Raw genomic sequence first — 20,953 nt, 5'->3', positions numbered from 1 at the left:
CCGTCATTGCACATAATGTTCACTGGGGTCTGATTATAGGTAGCTATCTAGAATTGAAAGGGTAAAAAGATTTTTGGGGTTTTACACCTCTTGCATGTGATAGCCTGCTCGATCTGAATGGCACTGTTGCTGAGATCTGAACTAATGATCCATCGTCCTGCCAAATTGAGTTGGTACTTTGTGTTTATTTTTTTCTTGGCAGATTGCCGCTGTTGCATTATGCAGATCAAGTGTGCTCGAAATAGTGAAGACTGTGATCTCATGAGCTTACTTGGATGCTTTGATTCTGTCAGCAAGTTTCATTTTTACAAGGTAAAGATTCCGGATCTCGCCATTCAGTCTCCATTTGATAAATGATCAAACCAAAAGCAAACGGACACTGTAGCCTTAGATCTAGACAGAAGGCTTGTGCTTGACTTCCACATTTAAAATATGTACTGTAAGAAAACCTCTGCAACACAACGATTGGTGTCACGATATTGCCAAACCGATAGAAGAGTGACAGGCATGCGTTTAATATAATTTTATCACAGCGTAATCCCTGATCCAAGTCCGCACATTATAGATACCCCAGACTCATCACTCAGCTCCTGCTGAAGTCAACTGCATCAAGCACTCATCTTGCAAAAGATTACTGTCATCGACTCACCCACTCTGATCACTACCCCACATCATACAATCACTACTCACTCTAGATACCACTAAACTGCTCCAAAGTCACAACCTCCTACATTGCAATTTACAGGTCCACACCAGATGCGGGGCCCAGCAGATTGAGGGCCTTGGCATAGCCGATCAACTGGACAAGGATGCCGCGGCCAGTTGCAGCTTCAATGATGATGGCTGTCAGAAACCCAATCATCTGCACAGCCAGAAGCTTTGCATCAGCATATACACACACACACACACACACACACACACACACACACACACACACACACACACACAAATACTTACGAGTCTGCATGGAGTGTAGTGTATTTCCTCAAGACTTCATCAGCGATTAGAAACAAAAAGGGGGCGATGCAGGGCTGCTTACCGCCCATCTGCCGTTTGTGAGCTCCACATTTCTCGCATAGCTGCGAACACACATAAACCAGCACTCAGCAACCAAACCCTGTAATACACCTCAAGCTACACCATCACAATGACCGGCAGCCACACATCTTGAAACCCTCTGCTCATTCTCAAACATGCTGTCCTGCCCACTAGTTGGAAGGACATGCAAGGCAGCCAGAGCATCAACAGATGCGCGGCAAGCATTGATGAGGATATTTATGATGTCCAGTCCTGTGGATGTGGTCACAGCCCTTACCACCCCGCAGTCAATCAGTCGCAGTTTGACCAAGACTGCGGGATGGTAAGGACTGTTAGACTAGCAGCGGACATAGAACTCTTAAGGGGTGGGTGACTCACTCGAAGTCGCTGTTAACTTGGCTGCTCTGTTCCAGGATGTCCTGCTTGGCTGAGAGAGAGATGGAGGGGGCGGGCATGCCGGCCTGTTCCCTCCGCTTCATCGCAGCTGCCTCTCTGGCTGCCTCTGCCTCCACGTTGGCCCCAAAGATGCCCCCATCCCTGGGCTCCCTCTCCAGCTTGCCTGAGAACTGCACTGGCTCTGTGCCTCCCAGCACCCTGCACAAAAACAACACCGCCATGTAAGAACAAGTCTGCAGCGTCCTTCATGCATCATGCAGCAGAGGCCAGTACCACGAAGAGCACTGTCTCTCAGCGTGAGTTCTGTCATCCGCTCATCTGACGATCTTCTTTGTCCTCTGACTGGCAACAGCGCGTCGTTGCATAATCTATGGCAATGAATGAAGGTACGGTAACTCTCAGAGTATAGTTCTTGAGGGCAGCTGCATCTGTCATGCAAGAGAGATCGTAGGAGGAAAACAATTGTTGCATGATGATTAGGGAAGGTTGTGCGCACTTGTCCGCTGGGGTGCCGGCGTCCTTGGCAGCAGCAATGGTCTTCAGATTGTCGGGAGAGGCGACGTCTGTGCCAGCAGCAAAGCTCTGCTTGAGCTTGGCCTGCTCCTCTGCAATGTTCTGGTCCTCCTTCTGAATGCCCAGAAACTGCCTGTACCTCACCAGCTCCCTGCAGACACATGACCTCTTCAGCTACCCTGCCTTCCGCTTCTCTTCAAAGTTCAGCCCAGACCCGCACTCAGCACAGCAACCAAAGTGCTGGAAATTGCATGCGACAATAGCAAATTAAAAGCTCTAAGGTGCCCATGCAGTCTTTAAAGACGCGCTGAAGAGGTCACACAGTTGGGGCAAGCATGCACAGCAACGTAGCACAATGCTTCATGCAGCAGACAGGAGACTGAGCAACAGCAGGCGTATCATGGAGATGGGTTAAGGCGCACGTGGCGGTCATCTGCTTGTTTGTGGCCTTGTAGAGGGTGCGGGCTGATGCAACGGCTGTCAGGCCTCCAAAGAAGACCAGGAGGAAGGCGAAGAGGGGTGTGGAGGGGGTCTCGAAGCCAATCTGGCGGAGAGTTCCCTTGCCTGTGATGAACTCTTCCACTACGGAGGTCAGGAAGCCCATCATGGCGAGGCGGCCCACCCACACCTGCAGGCAGCCAGGGACACCTGTCAAGCCAGATGCAAGTGGCACCATCTTCTGCTAAGCAACTCGAGAAGCTGTTCTTGCAGCAACAATGAGATCATGAAAGGGGCTCCACAGAAGGCACGTTTTGAACACCTTCGATTGTTGGGGTCTCAAAGGTTTAGACAATTGTGACAACTTTGCTGGTTTTGTGACAACTTTGCTGGTCGTCGAAGCATACCTCTGGGAATGGCTTGAAGCCAAAAAGGCCCTCATCTGTAGGCAGACCGATGCTGTCTGCAACCTGTGCGCACAAATACGGGTTTCATCAATTTCTTTGTTGTCAAGCAACTCATATTCTGTCAGAACATCCTGGAACACCGTGATGACGACCGAGACAGTTTTCAACGACATAGCAATGTAGATGGTAAGAACTGATGGATGTAGCAACTGAAGGGGGATCACACCTTTGCAATCTCTGGCTTGGTGTCCGTGGACGCCCTTGCGAGGACAGCACCCGCGTGACGGGCTCTGGAAGTCCTCCGGCTGCTGCTTGTTGCGAGGGGTTGTGCCGCGCCGAAAATTGATGAACACCTGGTGAACGATGTCGTCGGCTTTGTTGATGAAAGTGTCAACATGCGGGTCTGAGAGACACCACTTGTTACTGCTTGGAAAGCCATTTTCGATATTATGCTGAGGACAATTCTTTGCACGAAGCTTTGTACTCTTGATCACAGGTACGAGAAGTGATTCAGTGGCTTTTAGCAAGCTAATATCTGGGAGATAGTTGAGCTCTTTTGGGAATTTGAAGAGTTATGGCTAGTTCTGCGCCTCATGAATCCATCTTCAGCTGTGTTGCCACGACAATGCGTTGCAGCTTCCAGCTTCGCAGGAAGGCGCACCTGTTCAGTGGGGAGCCCTTCCAGGGTTTGGAGCAAGTTTGCTGACCTTGCGTCCGAAGCAACAAATGGGCCTGTGAGATACCATTCTGTGGCAAGCATCAAGGACAATGAGCGCTTGTGGAGATGCACTGGCCTGTTCACAGCGGGCGTATAGATAGCACACTCTCCTGCAAGGGGCATCGAGTTCCAGAGCCTCCCAAACGGTGCATTCGTTGATCCATTTTGCATGTTCTTTCGTTGGACACGACATCGATCTTTATATGGCGGGTGATCGTTCAGGACCCCTTGTGCATTGTTGCACAGATCTGTCAATGTTGACTTTGACACCCTCTCAACTGTGCATGCACAGATTCACAGGACTTGTAGACGGACGAAAGGGACGTAGAGCACTGATTGCACCTATACAATCTCTTGGAAGAGCCAGTCGGATGAGAAACAGGGAAGTGCAAGCAAGCCTTGCACAGGCATCAGAAGCTGCTAAAACTCATCTTACAGCAGCTGCTGGCGCTATACAACAGCACTGGCTGCCCCTGACTGCAGCAGCTACTGGCTTGTACTGCCTCTGGAAGCTCATCAAATTCCTGAGGTTGCTTTGGGACCTGACCCGTCAGCCTGTGACTGTCTAAGACTCAATGCGCCTCACTGCTCCACATTTTTGCCTCACCTGTCTCTCGCTGGAAGTCAACCATATTCCTTACTCACGTCTGCCGCGTACAAAAAACAAACGTGTGCTTGTTGTGCTTGACAGGGCAGATGCAGATCTGAAGTTGCTCTCATCCAAGCAACTACCCAGAGATGCCTTCAAGAACAAGGTGGTCTGGATCACAGGGGCCAGCCAGGTACATGCTCCAGCTCAGGATACCATCTGATCACATCATGGAATTGCATGCCCCGGATGCTGCTCTTTCGTAGTAATCGAAGTGAGTAGTACATGGACACGAAAGCTCATGTTCACTCGATGTTTACAGGGACTTGGAGAGCAGCTAGCCCTCACCTTTGCAGAGCATGGTGCCCGGCTGATACTCTCCGCTCGCAATAAAGATCGGCTAGAGGTGTGGCGATCTCTCATTGACTGGTCATCGGCCTCATCACAGCACTGTATGTGGTCTCTGACTTGCTACCTGCCCTGTTCCACTGGCACATGCGTGCGAAAAATGATAGCAGTAATCCGTAAGAGAAGTTATCTGTTGTGTTTTTGCAGCAAGTCGGGACAGCCTGCAAGGAGGCATATGGCACAGAAGTGGAGGTGCTGCCTTTGGATGTCTGCGCGCCCTTCGCAGACCTCCAGGGCGCCGCAGCCAAGGCCGATGATGTCTTTGATGGGGCAGGCGTCGATTACTTCATACACAATGCAGGTAGCTCTCTCTGTTTGGCGAGTTTACCCGGATATAAAACTAGAGGCCTGCAGATCGTTTTTTAAGCTTCCTGTTGCGCATATGCTCCAATCGCTGATGTAGAATTTGCTTTTATTGTGATGTCAAGAGTATCCCAGTCACTTATATCATTCATTGATTAGGTGCAAGCCAGCATGCCGCCGTGGAGGACACCACAACAGAAGTGGCTGAGAAGATGTTTGAGCTCAACGTGCTTGGGCCTATAGCGCTGACACGCGCTGCTTTGCCCTTCTTGCTCTCAAGGTGCATGCCCTATCATCCGCTTGATACCTCTTGAGCACCACATTTCAGGACAAAGGATGCGATAGAACTGGCACAGTCAGCTTTCTTGCTGGCAGAGGACAGCACGCAATTGGTCCCTACTGCTCCCAATCGCGCATGTATTCACCCTCTGGAAATTACTCATTAATTACCCGTCCTCTGTGTGCTGGGCAGGGGGCACTGCAGAATAGTGGTGGTGTCCTCAATGGCAGCGGTGGTGCCAGCACCGGGGCAGGCCATGTACTCTGCCACCAAGCTCGCCATGCATGGCTACTTCTCCACCCTGCAAGCTGAGCTCAATGACAGGCGCGCACCTCTGAATCTTTGTCACAGAAACCCTAGGCTGCCAATGATATCTGGCCTAGGTGTTGCTACGGCGTGCAATGTTGCTTCAACTGCTCTGCTGTACCATATGAGACCATATGTCCTTTGCTGGTGTCATTCGGGGTTCCTGGCTTGGAAGTGGGCAAATTCAAAGGGAGGGTTTCAACGTTATTTGTGCATGCAGGGGAATAACAGTGACAATAGCCTGCCCAGGGCCCATCGCAACGGGCACGGAAGGAACGCCGCGCAATGTGTTCTCAGCGCAGGTGCTGACAAAGCCCGTCCACCTCAGCACTGTACATCTACAACCCCTCACCCAGTCTTATTGCTTGCTGAGGACATCTTTGCATGCTGAGACACCTTTGCAGGGTGTGAGGACGTGCCGTTCACTGATCATACGTTGAAGCGGCAGGGGCTGACGGCAAAGCACGAGGAGCGCGGTGGCGCGAAGAAGCGGCTGAGCCCGCCGCGGGTTGCTGAGCTGATTGCGCGCGCCGCATACAACCGCGCTGATGTGGCATGGATTGCCCGGCACCCCGTCCTGCTGCTGGGTGCGTGCAGTGAACACATACTCAGAATTGCACACAAAGTGGTTGGCACAGTATGCGTAAGGGTTGATATCACAGCGCTGGCAGCATGGCAGACTTCAAAGATGCTGCGATGTCAAATGCATCAATGACAACTCGTCGTTGCACGTTGCTGTCAGTCTGTCGTTGTCGACCTCGGCGCATGCTCTGCCAACTATTTTGCCCTGTGTAGTCTAGCAGGTGCATTGACCTAGCAATTTCTCAGTGAAGTAGAAATCGCTGGCCTGTTGACACCTGTTGCAGCTCCTGCTGCGCACTAGAGTCTGTGCACCGCTGCAGCTGGCCTGCCTCTACAGTCTCATAATATTGGGTTAGAGTCATAATATGGGAGGGATCGCTCTTCAGGTGACTTATATAGTGGGAAATATCTCTTCTCGTGCAGCGTGAGCATTGCTGGGGTTTTCGGTGTGCGGCTGCAGGTTACTTGTGCCAGTACTGGCCGACGCTGGGCATCTGGATTATGAAGAAGATTGGGCCATTGCGCGCAGCACAGCTCAAGAGCGGCGGCAGCGGCTATGACATCAAGAGCATGCTTTTTGGGACTGGACGAGTCAAGTCAGACTAGGCATGGCATTGTAACACTGCAAGAAGTTGAGAGCTCTTCTTTCTTTGGGTGATAAGGCATTTTAATCACCTTTATGGGCTTCATATGAAGAATTTGCACTTTATTTTGTACAATGTGCTTACGGTGACTCTATTCCAGCACAATGCTGGCCAGCAGATGTTTTGAAGTAAGGCTCATCACATCATGGTGAATTGAGAAAATTCACAGCGTCGTGAATTGATGCTGATTGAAATACTTGGAATTTTGCACAAGAAGCGGTTGATTAAAGTTGCTTCAAGAGCAGATGCTGATCATGAAATGTTGTGATGAGAGGCTTCAGGCACCTAGGCCCTGAATATACAACCGCAAGTGCATTGCACAATGACACGGTCCCTATCTGTACATCAGCATATAAATATATAAATGTGGCCCTTATCACGACGTGGCAAGCATTCTGTATCACTTGTATTAGAGCTGCCATTCTGGCAAAATCGGAGACATGGCTGTAGTGGCAAGGCGCATCAATGGCCGCCATTGAAAGATTGTGTCTGCTGCTGAGGATGAATCACAAAACGTATGGAAATGTACTGCCATGACCAAGCAACAAGGGCCTTTTGCAATTGCGCTAGACTCCGCTGAAGTGGACCTGCATGCAGACATATGGCACAGATGATCTGACTTGACAGCCAAGTCAGCATGAGTTGGGCTCCATAAACAGCAACACCCCTTCCAAAGGAAGTCCAGGGCCGACAGATGAGTCATTGAATCTGTGAAAATAGCAAGCACCTGGGGTTTTGGGGCGCCAGGCATGCTGCGCTGCTCAGCTCCCGTGACAGCCAACCAGTCCTTCTGCTGCCTGATGATCTGAAAGAGCTTCCTGAAGTGGTCACACAGAGCCTGCGATGGGCGTGTCAGCTCCAGAGCTGCCTGCCATTGCTCGTCCTTGCGAACACGTTCCCAGTTTCTGGCCTTCAGAGGAATTTCGAGGACCTGCACGTCAACAGCAAACCAGAACCATATTGCACACCTGTGGAAACTGCAGGTGAACTTCTCCTTGACAGGCTCACAGGCCTTGCAAGTCAGCCGTACTTGGTTGGGTTGTCAATTTAAACTTCAAGAGGCCAGAGCTTTGTGGAGACTCACCTTATTAGGAGCAGGTCTCTCAGTCTGCTTCCAAAACTCTCCGCATTTCTCTGGAAATAAACGTAGCGAGACAACTTTCAGCGTTGTCCTGAGGATCAACTCCTCTGGGTCGTCACCCATCGTGAGCCACTGGTTCTTCTCCACCTCCAACCCCACATACTTTGGAAAGCAAAACCAGTCTCCTTCAAGACCATACCCAAATCTGCCTATGTCCTCCAGCACAAAGGTCAGGGTCATGTCATCATCTTCTGCCTCTGCTCCTGCCCACTTTGTGTAGGTGGACCACTTGATGTCCCCGACTCTACGAGTCACTTTGCTGGATATCGTCATGAAGGCTGTCTTGCTGAGCTCTCGATGCGACGCGATTATCTTGAGATTGAGATGTTCAGGATGTTTTGATGTGTCAGATCGGACATCTTGTGCGTCTGCTTCATCACGTTTGAACATGACAGCTGCCGTTCTCTTGGAAGCTGAAACGTTCGGCGGCGATCCCGACGACGGCTCTACTTTGCACGACATGACCCTGTTTACAGCCATCTTTGGACATTGGCGTCCTTTAAAATATTTAATAAAGTGTAGAACGTAATGAACATCGATATCATGTCGAAAGATGATGAAAACCCGGCTGCTGCAGACAAGGCAAACGCACTAGGTGCTGGACAAGAGGTTAGTCCTGTCTCTTGCTAAAACGTTCTCTTGCTTTGATGTAAAAGAAACTTTCAACGATCTTAACATGCTGCCTACAAAGCGATGTCAACGATCAAAAAATGCTTCTTGGTTTCAGGTGCTGCACCTCTTCTACGATCTGACTTCACTGGAAGAGGTCCGGAACCCCTTAGAAAGGCTCACGATTCTTTTTCCCTTCTCAATAGTAGAAATCCGTTTGGTGCTTGCGATCCCCTTGCCATTTTTTGATTCATGTTAGAAACGCAAAATTTGGCTGTGTCTGGTCAGCCGGTCCGGGAGGACGCAGCATGTCAGCTAGCCTTTGCAATGGAGGAGTCTCAGAAGGGCTACAGCCCCTCGGAGAATGCCCCTGCAGCCGAGCAGACGCCAGGCAAGGAGGGCATCAGGGGCCTCAAGAAGGCTGAGCAGGCCCTCAAGAGATGCTCACCCCTCACTGTGAGCCTTCCCTGCAAATTCTCTCCAGTGGCAGACTGCTCACTTGCATGACATCTGCTTGAATTCTCTTTCGTCACACTATCTGTTCAGAATCATAGTTGCTGCATGCAAAACCCGGCTGGCGTGGGCGGTACAAATATTGAACACACAGTGCCCACGGTTGACTGGGTCTTGCTGGATCTGGCGAGTCCAAGAAGGGGTTGAATTTCGGCAGCCTATACCTGCAGCTTGTCTGCAGACGCACCTTGCCTCTGGTAGGAAAACCGTATAATATAACAAGTCTGCTATGAATGGGTGACTAGGGCTGACTAAGGGTGAGCTCACAACAGGTGTATGCATTGAGGAGGCTGGCAAGGGGGTTGGGATCCAGCCATGACGCAGCACGGCAGGGGTTTGCACTTGCGCTGGCGGCTGCACTCGCACGCGTGCCGGAGATCGAGAGCCTGCCAGCACTGGACCTGCTGGACGCTGCTCTGGAAGTGTCAAAGTCCATGAAGGTGCCTACTCTTCCCTCCGCAAGCAGTCTCTTAGTCGATAAAGGGGGACTGCCGTTCTGCAAATACACCAAATGTCTCTGTAGGGGTCTTGGTGCAGCATAATTGCTCTACTTCAAAAGAGTTGGACTTGATGCTTTGGAGGGTCGCAGACTTCATGCCTGCACTGAGCGTCGCTGTGTCAACGCACTTACGTTCTAAAGAGGGGCCACATATGGAGAACGACCATGAAGAGATACCATAAAGAGATCGTCATGAGAAGAGAGGAGAATTGACATCGCCATTTCACACAGGGGGCGGATGCCAGGGAGGGGCTACTGGGCAGGATATTCGGCTACGCGGCGTTTTCACAGGCCGGCCGAGCGGCCGACGCGGCAGTGGCGGATCGGCTAGTCACCTCGCTGGTAGCCGTGATGGGCCGCAAAGCATTTCTGCGCGAGGCGGGTGCAAATGCGCTGCTCGCGTGCGCAGAGGCCCTGCCCGAGCCTGTTTTGGCGCGCCTGCTGGAGTCCAATGAGGCCCTGCGCGGGCTGCTGCTGTGCCCCGCCTCGGAGGCCACCCCAGAGGCACGCCCATGAAACACCCCATGCTCATGACCTGACTTGGGTTCCTGGCCACTTAGTGGTGTCTATTCAATGCAATGAAGTGCAATTGGATGTCATTTTTGCAAGACCTGGCGTAATGTGCTGTGTTGAGCTCGCACTGAGGTGCATGGGCTGACATCGGATGTTACAAAAACAGCAACATCCAGGTCTTCCTCATGTGACACCCAGTCACACAATGGGCACAGTAGCTTTTGCCTTATCTGGTGTTCCACGGAACCTAACTGCTAAGCTGTCTTTCGAGCTGAACAGCCACTGATGTGATTGTGCCAAGCAGGGTTTGCTGCTTGCGGTGAGGCTGTGGGCGCGCATGCCGGCCGCTGTCCGGGGGGAATGCTCGATTCTACCTCAGCAGTCGCCGCCGCCGCCGCGCACTTTTTTCACGGCCGCGCCGGCCGCGGCCCCGGCGCCGGTGGCCGCCTCGGCGGCGTTTTTCACCGGCCGGCACCTGCAGGCGCTATCGGAGGCGCTGGTGACATCGTCGCTGAGTCACCCCCGGATACACTCGCTGTGGTTCAGCCTCTTCGCACTGCTGCTGCCCGGTTTCACCCCCACCAAGGTATTGTTTCTTCAGCCCCTTCATTCAGCACAGAATTCGACTTTTCGCCTCGTGAAACGACAAGATTGGTGTATGTAGGAAAACCTGCGAGTCTGAGAGAAAGTGCATGTTAGTTGAAATGTTGAAAGAGCTTCTACTCAGAGAAAAGCTATTGGGATCCTCTTCCCCTGGAATCGCGGCTGGGTGGCGTCACTATACATCGAGGTCACTGATCAAAAGGTGCTTGTGTCTGCGTCCAGGTTGAGGGTGGTCCAAAGGAGAGGGGCGTGCCCAGCGCTGCAGAGGTGGGCGCCCTGTGGGGCTGGGTGGAGGGCCACCTCTTCACAAACTCCCACGAGCGCAAGTACCTCGCCTTCCAGCTCTTCGGCCTCATCCTGCCCTCCCTCCGGTGCGGACTTACCCTCTCTTCTTTTGTGCATCTGCTCACTGGCATTTGTTAAATTTGAACAGCTGGGAAAAGACGTCATGCGAATCAAGACTGCCTCTTGAGTGCCCAATTGTTTGAGCCACGCCCGTCTTTGTATACATGATGCATATCATGCGATACTATGCCCCACCAAGAGGTCAGCCTGGCGAAAGGGTTCAGTGGGTCAAACAATACTGTCCTTGCAACTGTGAAAGGCTTCGGGCGCCTGGCTGGGAGCTTGCCACTGTGGCTTCATTCGCGATTTGAATTTGACTTTACTTGACTTGACTTGAAATTTGAATTGCGCTACCGCAGGGCGGAGCATGTGCCGCTAGTGTTCACGCCGCGCTTCCTGCGCACGCTCGTCAACAGCTTTGGCCACTCCGACGCGCACCTGCATGCAGCCGCCAAGCGCCTGCTGGAACAGGTGCGCCCATGTGCCGACCCCATGCCCGCATGTGACGGCATCATGCACCTCTGACGCCCACCTGATTTGCATGAGATTTTGGCAGCGATCCTTCAGCAATCGCTCCTGACAAAGAGCTGATATTGCGTGCACGATACACTAGAGGATACACAGCTTGTGGCAATGCAAGTTCACCTCGTGACATATTGGTTGAGGGGTGTAAGTATGGGTGCCAGGTGGCAAAGCACGCTGAGTCAGCAGCTGACAGGGATGTCCGGGTGGCGATCGCGGTGGCTCTGCAGCGCCAGCGTGGCGGCGGCTTTGACCGCCTCACCAAGACCAAGTTCGCCGCCAAGCTGCTGCAGGTGCGTGCGCCTTCTCCCTGTCTGTTGCATTCATGCTCGTAACTGTCATACTTAATGGAGAGGAAGTTGCTTGTTCCTTGCAGCTTTTTCTTTTGCATTGCGTTGACCATGTGAAGAAGCTTTTTCTTATGGCCACAAGGCATTCCTGTCATGTGCTGTAAGCCGCATTGTGGAGAGATTGAGCTTTCGTCTACCCATGGTTGCTAATGGGTGATGATTCTGTAACCCCTGGCAGGGTTTGGACGAGGAGGGTGTGTGCGCGTACGTGGCCCACCTGCAGGAGGCGTTCCTGGCCCCTGCCAACGCCAAATCAGGCGCTGCAGCGGTTCAAAACGGTACGCATGCAGACAGCAGCAGCGAAGATGACAGCGAGGATGAAGATGAGGCGGAGGAGGAAGCCAGCCCAGAGGACGCTGGCAGGAGGCATGTACCTTACCTTCAGAATTTCCTCTACTGGCAGTTTCTGAGATTGTGCCTTTTAGTCAGGGCTGCACGCTGAATCGAAAACTGTGTCATTGCTCGATCACAGTATCATGAAAGGATGGCAGAGCCTGTCTGCATGGTTATATTTCCTTGGCAGAGTGCTGCTGCACAGCTCAGCAGAAGGCGGTGCCAATCTCGGAACCTACCCAAGGACCACTGTCCTTTGTCTGTTTCTTTTTGTTCAGATATCAAGGTAACAGATTGAGCACAAATGTGCTTAAAGTGGCATGGTCTGATGGGCAGTGTTCATGTGCAGGTGGGCAGTGGAGCAGCTGAGTGGGGTGATGTCCATGTCCAAGGAGGCAGCCAGCGCCAGAACTGGCACGCTGCACTTCCTCGCCCTTCACGCATTCTTCACCGTGGACGCAGCCTCTGTGAAGAAGGTAAATTTGAGCTGTCTGATTGGCCGGAACACCTTAACCCTGCTTCTTACATGCTTTTTGGATTTCTTCCAAGCACAGAGCAAATCTAGGCTGTAGGGCTCTCCTGCTGTGCCAAACGGCGTTTTGGAAAGCTTTGTCTCATGCTCTTCCAGACCAAGGAGGCCCTCTCGTGCAGCACTGAGGGCTTGTCAGATGAAATCTATGATTAATCAGGATTGAAAGGGATGGGCACGCCAAAATTGTCAAGGTATATCTACGCCTCTTTCAACCATATGGGAATTCACCATGTGCAGAGTGATGGGGAGGTGCTAAAGAAGGCGGCACAGTGCGACCCTCCTGTCAGCGCCGCAGTGCGTCAGCTGTGTGCGGCGCGCGTGGTGTCCGGTACGGACGCTGCCTGCAAAGCCGCCGCGACTGCGCAGCGACCCGCAGAGGTGTGCCACTAGTCTAGGCTGGTTCATAGAAGCGCATGCCTTAGTGAGCGCTTTAGTGTGTAGAGCTGAGTAGATTGTATGTACAAGATCGAGCGTCGACTACGGCGATTTCTTCCTGTTTATCATGCTCATCCTGTTTGCAGTACCTGCTCCAGAGTGTGTGTGGCCATGCATGCCATCCAGAATGCGCAGCGAGCATTGTTTGAGTGCTGCAATGGTGATGCTACTCTGCAGGGCAAACAGGCTTCTGAGAAAGAAGCAGCGGCAGAAAAGGAGGGCGCCGAAGAGGCAGGCCAGAAGCGCCGGGGCGTGGAGGATGCCGCTCTGCGCGATGTCACACAGTTCCTCGCCCAGATGCAGGACACTAAGGTGCATATGCTTCATCTCTTTGCAGGTTGCCTTGTACAAGGAGGTATCAGGATCCAACATCTCCATGATCTCTGTGCATGCATGGGTAGAAGGCTATGCCTCACATGGAGCAGAGAGAGATGCGCCGTTTTTCTGGCATGCCTTGCATTGAGACTCTGATCTGCTCCTGCCGCGAAAGAGCCTCTGCATTTGACGCCTGTGGGGTCCGGATGGCAGGGACGGCACTGCCCATCTCGAAAAGTACAAATTATTGGTACTTGTCGCAATGCAGGGGGTGAGCCTCGCAGCAGAGTTGCCAGAGGAGCTCCTTGCGGCTGTGACAACGCTGCGCGCGCTGGCGGCCCGGGCCGATAAGGCCGGACGCAAAGCCGACGCGGCTCCGGAGGCGGCCGCGCAGCAGCGCGCGTTTGCGGCGCTCGCCCGGTGGCTGCAGCTGTACCTGCTGGGGGACCCAGAGGGACTGGACGCTGACCTGGCGGAGGAGCTGACTGGGATCCATGCGGACGCCTTCGCCAAGCCCGGCAAGACAGGTGCGCGGTCGTGCACGGTTTATTGATGTTCCTATTACATGCTTGTTCTTGCCAAGAGGCATGGTGCGTCTGCAGCCGAGGTGCAGCTCAAGACTGCCAACAATCTACTCCTCGCATCAGAGCCAGCACTGTGTACGCTATTTTTCGGTCCACTTAAGTCTAATCATCCTTATATTCCAGCCCAATTGGGCTTTGCAAGCATGCAATTATGAAGTAAGAGTGGGCAGGAGAGACGTGAGTATTGTCTTTAGGGTCAGAGAACTGCTTGACACTGCATGTCAATTTTGTATTAACAGTCGACTATACATCAGGCCAATGCTTCATCAAGCGACGAAGGACATGTCTCTTGGTTCAGGCAAGAAGAAGGGTGCGGATGAGGAGGAGTCAGCGCCCTGGATGGACCGTCTGATGGACGTGCTGCTGAGCCTGCTGTCAGTGCCGGCCGCCACACTGCCGTCTGCTCCGCTGCGAGACGCTGTGGAGAGCCTGTTCCGCTCCTGCGCAGCCCACCTCACCTCGGCAGGTGCTGTAGCTTTCTTTTGACTCGCTTTCCTCCAAACTTGTGCCTGCATTAGAGCGTTGGCATGTGTCAAAAGTCCTGTTCATGTCCTCCTCTTGAAACCCACACCTGCACTAGGATGCCGGAGTCTGCAAGAGCAACCAGAACTTCTGTACTTTGCACATTGTTGCGCCGGGAATTAAGTACTATTGAGTACTATTGCGCATCACTATTTATATACATATATCACGAGATTATAACAATTAAGCCGGGAATAAATTACATACAAAATGCTCACATGGGTGCGCAAATTGATGGAGCTCTCAGGGTTCCGCCCTTACGGCGCTGTTTAGACGGCTGACATGCCAAAAGAGCGAAGTGATCCATGATGGCACCAAATCATAAAAGAGGGCCAGTGACTGACAGTTGTGCTGGTGCGCGCTGCTGCAGGCATGGACGATCTGCTGAGGGTGGTTGCGTTTTCAAACTCTGCAGCAGATGGCATCTTTGAGGGAGATGAGTCAGAAGAAGAGGAAGAGGAAGAAGCTGAGAGTGGCGAGGAGGGGAGCGAGGATGAGTCAGAGGATGACGAGGATGAGTCATCAGAAGAAGAGGATGTGGGAACGGTGGACGGGGCAGCAGTTGGCACCGCTGCAGAGGCGAGCGGGCGGCCGGCTGCGGATGCAATGGATGAGGTTCCTCACTCTTCACTCCACTATTCCTGAGACCCATGTTTCAATCACATAGGGTGCATATTGCGGTGCTTATGGCCGTCTGGATTGGTGGCCTTGAGTACTGAGGATGCCCTCCCTGTGATTGACTCCTTTGGTGGGTACATTGTGCTGTCCTGCCTGATGTCAGGGCCAGCTTTAGAGACCAGGGAAGGCTATATGAAGACCAAGTAAATAGCAATTTTATGGTGCAGTAGGTGCCAGCGGAATGGCCATCTCCTGAGGCATGCAATTATGACTTGCCTAGAGCAAAGGGCAGGCTGCCCTAATTCATGGCAATTCATGACGGTGTGCCGTGGGAGATGGGTATTCCGTTCAGTCTGCTAACATTGCAAATTCTGTCTGCAACGTGTTTTTATCTAGAGACAATATCAGGGATCTGGGTACCTGCAGCCCTGCGAACATGCGCTTGTATTCTCACGGCTAATTTTAATTTGATTGGGTGCAGGATGAGGCGAGCACGTCTGGCAGTGACATGGACGACGATGCCATGGAGGAGTCAGGCATGGATGCCAAGATTGCAGCGGTGCTGCGCGGCACTGCGGATGCCAAGGCGACTGTGCAGAAGACCAAGGAGGCTGTAATCCAGCTCAGGTTCAGGGTGAGCCCCCCTTATCCCCCCGTGTGCTGCTGCAACCCTTAGTACCCCTGTCTATGTCTTATGTATTCCTCTGGTCATTATCAAGCAGATGATATCTGATGGGGAAGATATATTATGCCCTTGCCCTGGGTATAAAGCCCCTGTCGCACTGCTCCTGCTGGGTGTTTCTTTTACATGTAGTGACTAGCTGCAGCGAGGCAAGCCCCCTTTTTTGCTGCTCTTAAGAATAGCAGAAGGGCTCTTGACAGGGGCAGGTGCATGCATTCACTGATGCTTCTCCTTTGCATGCCTTACGTGATGACATGTTTATTCTCTTGCACTCCTCTGGATGCTAGAGTCCAGCCGTAGCAATTAGGAGGGTGTAAAAGTCAAGGGAGTATAAGAAGAACGTCTTCGAGAAAGAGGCATGCAGACATCAAGGCAGAACGAGCGCCAGGAGACAGGGGAAAATCTTGTTGTACATATTATTGAAATTGCAAGACTGCTGTGGCCAGCGCCAAAACAAGCTATTTTGAAAAGGAAGAATGGCGATTTTGATTGCAGGTGATAGCGCTGTTGGAGGCATACGCGCGGAAGGCACCGGAAGCTGGGCTGCTGGCGCAGGCACTGCCGGTGCTGCTGAGGTCGCTGCACCACGCTCTGCGCGCTGGGCCAGCTCAGCAGGCACTTGCCGAGCGGCTGCGCGGCCTCGTCAACAACAAGCTCTGCAAGTGAGCTTACTCCCTTTGGCCCTCCTATGCTTACCATTCCCTCTTCTGAACGATTGGCTTCGTTATCTTGGTGGATGGTGCAAGATCTTACCTGCAGAAGCACACAGCTGCAGGACCTGTCGCATGTCTGTACTGGGCTTCAGACTCTTGCGTGAGGTCTACCTGTAACTTGAGATTTAGGCAAGCATGCGTTTCTCTGATTTGCCAGACTTCACACCTAGAATATGGCAGAGCTGCTGTGAGCAATTCTAAATTTTGACTAAATGACACAGGGCAAAGGCGTCAGGCACAGTGGATGCAGAGGATGCAGCGGCAGTTCTGAGGAAACTGCTGTCCCTGGCTTCGCGAGGAGAGGACAAGGCGCTCAGTCAGACGGCCTCCACTGCATATCTGTACGTCCTGCGCCACTCGCCAGCAGCTGAAGCGCACAAGGTGAGGCTTTCTCACTTCCACTACTGAACGAATTGAATATCCAGCAGCTTGGGAAGCGTCTGCAGCTGGAAACACCTTTGCAATGGCAACAGTGCTCCCTCAACTTTGTTATTTCAATGGGGCCCTTTCAAGTCTTATATTTCAATGGGGCCTCTTGTTTCAATGGCATTTCAAGGCTGCTATTTCAAGGAGGGCTTCCTGTTTCAATGCAGCTGTCTCAAGCTTGCTATTTCAATGGGGCCCGCCTGTTTCAATGGGGCTCCTTCAAGCTTGCTGTTTCAATGGGACCTGCTTATTTCACTGGGACAGTTTCAAGCCTGCTGTTTCAATTTGACCCCTCTTGTATCAGTACTGTTGTTTCTAGCCTATTGAATCAATGTGATTCTCTTGTTTCAGTTGCACTGTCCAAATTTGCTGTTTCACTGGGGCTGTTTCGAGCCTGTCTATGCAATAGGCTCCTTTCGTTTCAATGTGTCTGTGTTATCTCAAACTAATGTGTTTAATGGACACTGCCAGCTTTCAGAACGGGTTTCAGAATGCATCTGATTTCTTGCTACTCAATTACCCAGCTGTTGGCCTTGAAATGTTCTTTATACAATTTGTTTGAGCAAGGTCAGGCAAATTGAGACATCATGCTGTGCTGCAGGCTGTCAAGGACGCGCTGGCAGACTACTTGACCAAGAAGAAGACCCGGCTGAGCAGCAACACAGCAAAGGCTCTGCTGAGGGCCGCGCCCTCCCCAGACTATATCCATGCGCTAATCGGACACCACCAGAGCGCGCGCAATGTCTTTCTCAAAAGCGAGGCCCTGCAGCTGCTGCTCATCACCCTCAACCCGCCCAAGGTGCGTGGTGCATGGGAACAGCTTCTCTGAGATGATTCTTGACTGAGTTCCTGTTGCATGACGTCTTCTCAAGCAGTGAAGACGCTGTTGTATCTGAGTTCTCTTGTGCGGCAGCCCTGACCCATGACCTTGTCAGTAAAGTTCCTATTCTTGTCTAAATGCATGTCAAAATGCATCCAGCAGAGCGCAATGGAGAAAAGAATAAATTGTCCTTTTGCAGTTGATATTTCATTACCTCTTATCAGACTAGGCTCGATAAGATCCGTGAGGGTTGGGGAGGTGATAATGTTACATCATTCTAATGCTTCCCAGGAGCAGCAGGCAGCAGCGGCTGCCGCTGTCAGCGAGGAGCTGCCGGCGTTGACGAAACTGCTCATCAGCGTGGTGGAGGGGCCGGCAGACAAGAAGCAGCGTGCGGCGGAGGCGCTCGGCTGCGCCTGCGGCGTTTTGGAGGCGGTGCGGCGGCTACTGCCAGATCAGGACGTCCTGGCCGGCAGATCAGCCGACCTGCAGATGGCCGTTGCTGCCAAGGAGAGCGCCGTTGGAGCAAAGGGTGGCAAGGTAAGAAAAAATGTGTGGTACTGAAATGTCTCTTGAGGATTTGAACCTGAACTTAAAATTAAGAAATTGTCATTTTCTGGAATGTGTTGCAGCGCCTGCAGTAGCTCACCATGGTCCTAACTGTGCAAATGCTGACACGTTACAATGCATCTGGCCAATTTAAAGTCCACATTATACTGTTTTGTTGGTACTGCACATTTGTGGTGGTGCATTGTTTGGTCAGAGGCTGATGGGTAATTTGGTGGGGATCAGGTGGGCAAACAGCTCAGGAGGCTGGCAGATCTGCTGCAGAAGGGTGGAAAGGAGCAGCCTCAGATGCAGAAGCAGGCAGCCAAGGGAGGGCCACAGGTCACAGCCAAAGCCAGCCCTGCAAAGAGGAAGGCCGCAGCAGATGCAGGCATAGAGAAGCCGGAGAAGGCAGACCCAGCGAAGAAGAAGAAGAAGGCAAAAGCAGTGAAAGAGTCTGCCTAGGAGCAGGCGTATCAACGTACTGCCTGATGGGTTGAGACAGACTGGACGTCCTAATTGAGGTTGACAATAAAGCAGTGCTCTCCTAGCAGAGGCTTTTTGTGCACGTGCTGAGTTGCATCAAGCTAAGTGTTGTATGTAATAGACAGCTGTGTCAATACTGTCCTGATGCCATAATCAAAATTCTATAATATACATTACAATATTGCATTGCATGAACTGAGAGCACAGTACACTCATGGTGTTGGTCCATCAGGCACATCAACCACACCCCCTTTGAAGGAAGACTGGTCTCTCTTAGCTTCTCGCTGCGCGGAAATGACCTCAAAGACAATTGGCAGCACTGAGACGGCCACGATGGCCAGCACAACCAGGGTGAAATTGTGCTGCACAAACTCAAGGTTGCCAAAGAAATAGCCGGCTCCCACAAACAGTACAGTCCACAACAGCGCTCCTCCCACATTGTAAGCCCCGAACCTGCGCATGCGAGCACAATGAATTCTTCGCATGAACTGGATCCCAAGTGTCATTAGACATAGAGACAGCCTTACAGGCCTAAGATCTGCTCTGGAGGAAGGGACTCCAAAACGTAGGTTTTCAAGAGTAGAAAATAGGAAGCAAGGGCGCACTCTTTGTAAGGCATGCTGCCAATGCCAGCCACGAACGGTGCAAAGGTTCGTACAATGGGCACAAAGCGCGCCAGGACAACTGTTTTGCCGCCATACTTCCTGTAGAAGGCCTCTGTCTTGGCAATGTACTCCTGCATGCCAGGAACATAGAACTGTTGTATACTGTGCACACATTTGTTGAGACAACTTTCAGACAGTTGTGGCCCATCTGACGATCCTCGAGCTGCAGCAAAGCAAGAAGACACTGTTCCATGTCCCTCACCTTCTTCACAATATTTGACTCCAGCGCCTTTGTCCCTGCAGAAGGCACATGAGCTTTTATATTTGCCAATGCAACCACCGGCGCATGTCTGAACATGTCAAGAATGCCCTAAAGCCAAATGGCCTGGATGTTGGAGCCAAATAGCTGGTAAGCCACATCTATACGAGCCAGCTAAGACAGGAGTTCGGCTGCTGATAATTGCACCAGAAGTGCACCCACCGAGGTAGTTGCCAATGGCATAGTTGACAGCATCGCCGATGATTGCAGCACTGATGAAGACGCCACACACCGCCCACAGATTGAGTGAGCCCAATGCTGCAAACGCTCCAGCGGCGAACAACAGAGAGTCCCCTACACTCCAGGGTCGTAGGAAAACTTCAGCCTCTGCCATTGCCGGTTCTGGATGGCTAAAAAAGGAGGGTGAAGAGGGGGTTGCTCCTGACAGATTATCACAATGATGGTCCTGAGAAAAGGATGGGCTTGGACCTGGCAAGAAGGGAGTCAGCACAAGGCCTGTCTCTGCGAAAACAATGGCCCAGAGGATGGCGTAAGTCGCTCTTCCATGCTTCACAATGATGGCGCTCAAGTGCTTGTCCAGGTGCAGAGCAAAGTCCAGCAGACCTGCACAGAACATGGAGCTGCATGACTGCCCTTTCGACATTTGCGCAAGACCATTTTTTTCTTCATTTCTTATAGCGAGAAAGCAAGTGTGCTGCCTGTTGATCAAGATGCTCATATGCTCACCCTGCACTGCCCCTGAGAAGCCATGCCTTGCTGAGCCTTCGCAGCATGCTTTGGCAAGCGCTTGCGCAGGACTGTACAAGATCACCGCTGCAAGAACCATCGCAATTGCAATTCTCCTTATGTTGCCCCATTGTCTCGTGGGAGGTTGTAAGCTAGCAGGCTGGCACAAGGATGTCGATGAGGTCGCCTGCACAATTTCCCACACGTCCCTCTGAAAGGATTCCATGATCTGAGTGATCTGGGTGGGAAGCATTCCATTCCAGAACGTGCATCCCGCAGTGGAACCAGACCTTGGTCTGCTGTCGTACGAATGAGCATCTGTTCCGTGATGACAAGCCTTGGAGCCTCCAGGTACTGCTTCTGTGGTGCAGGGAACCATGCCCACAGCCAGAGGCACAGGGGCTTGCGCCACACGGCCCTGACCTGGTTTTTAGAGAAGATTTGCTTTTAGAAAGACCTAAGCATTGCTGTGTCGAGGAGAGGGCCCCCAAGTTCATGTTCAAAGTTGCCAATGAAAATCAATCGACAACTTTGATATTTTGAAGTCCACAGAGACCAGTTCGACAAGACACTGTTCCTGAACAACTCCTTTCAGTTGCCACTTGAACGCCTT

General features: G+C 52.1%; 5 protein-coding genes across 5 annotated transcripts; 2 read left to right on the top strand and 3 right to left on the bottom strand.

Moving 5' to 3' along the window:
- Positions 1-739: 739 nt before the first annotated feature.
- COCSUDRAFT_63572 (hypothetical protein) lies at positions 740-3,189 on the bottom strand (the record flags this gene model as incomplete). The annotated part of the gene is made up of 7 exons (XM_005647702.1): positions 740-862; positions 1,040-1,079; positions 1,417-1,632; positions 1,931-2,098; positions 2,370-2,575; positions 2,793-2,855; positions 3,019-3,189. 7 exons carry the CDS (start codon positions 3,187-3,189, stop codon positions 740-742), a joined length of 987 nt encoding a protein of 328 aa, XP_005647759.1.
- An 896-nt stretch (positions 3,190-4,085) lies between these two features.
- COCSUDRAFT_15921 (NAD(P)-binding protein) lies at positions 4,086-6,584 on the top strand (the record flags this gene model as incomplete). Its single annotated transcript, XM_005647701.1, has 8 exons — positions 4,086-4,292; positions 4,422-4,505; positions 4,655-4,808; positions 4,970-5,090; positions 5,283-5,434; positions 5,637-5,728; positions 5,860-5,983; positions 6,439-6,584. 8 exons carry the CDS (start codon positions 4,086-4,088, stop codon positions 6,582-6,584), a joined length of 1,080 nt encoding a protein of 359 aa, XP_005647758.1.
- A 604-nt stretch (positions 6,585-7,188) lies between these two features.
- COCSUDRAFT_63570 (hypothetical protein) lies at positions 7,189-8,036 on the bottom strand (the record flags this gene model as incomplete). Its single annotated transcript, XM_005647700.1, has 3 exons — positions 7,189-7,209; positions 7,350-7,553; positions 7,779-8,036. The coding sequence occupies 3 exons, from the start codon at positions 8,034-8,036 to the stop codon at positions 7,189-7,191; spliced, it is 483 nt and encodes a 160-aa protein (XP_005647757.1).
- A 270-nt stretch (positions 8,037-8,306) lies between these two features.
- COCSUDRAFT_63569 (hypothetical protein) lies at positions 8,307-18,708 on the top strand (the record flags this gene model as incomplete). Its single annotated transcript, XM_005647699.1, has 21 exons — positions 8,307-8,372; positions 8,661-8,828; positions 9,158-9,325; positions 9,616-9,860; positions 10,222-10,483; positions 10,723-10,871; positions 11,205-11,316; positions 11,532-11,660; positions 11,896-12,131; positions 12,400-12,526; positions 12,820-12,960; positions 13,195-13,329; positions 13,601-13,859; positions 14,215-14,382; positions 14,809-15,053; positions 15,538-15,690; positions 16,234-16,400; positions 16,673-16,832; positions 17,479-17,676; positions 17,989-18,237; positions 18,490-18,708. 21 exons carry the CDS (start codon positions 8,307-8,309, stop codon positions 18,706-18,708), a joined length of 3,756 nt encoding a protein of 1,251 aa, XP_005647756.1.
- Positions 18,709-18,989: 281 nt separating this feature from the next.
- COCSUDRAFT_23829 (hypothetical protein) lies at positions 18,990-20,951 on the bottom strand (the record flags this gene model as incomplete). The annotated part of the gene is made up of 6 exons (XM_005647698.1): positions 20,631-20,951; positions 20,341-20,527; positions 20,083-20,217; positions 19,775-19,947; positions 19,335-19,465; positions 18,990-19,182 (listed from the first exon to the last, which is right to left on the bottom strand). Coding segments are annotated over exons 1-6 (1,026 nt in total), but the record flags the coding sequence as incomplete, so codon positions are not given.
- Between the last annotated feature and the right edge of the window lie 2 nt (positions 20,952-20,953).

The sequence above is a fragment of the Coccomyxa subellipsoidea genome (genome assembly GCF_000258705.1).
Source record: "Coccomyxa subellipsoidea C-169, whole genome shotgun sequence".
NCBI classification, from domain to species: domain Eukaryota; kingdom Viridiplantae; phylum Chlorophyta; class Trebouxiophyceae; family Coccomyxaceae; genus Coccomyxa; species Coccomyxa subellipsoidea.
This window is presented reverse-complemented; position numbering and strand designations above follow the sequence as displayed.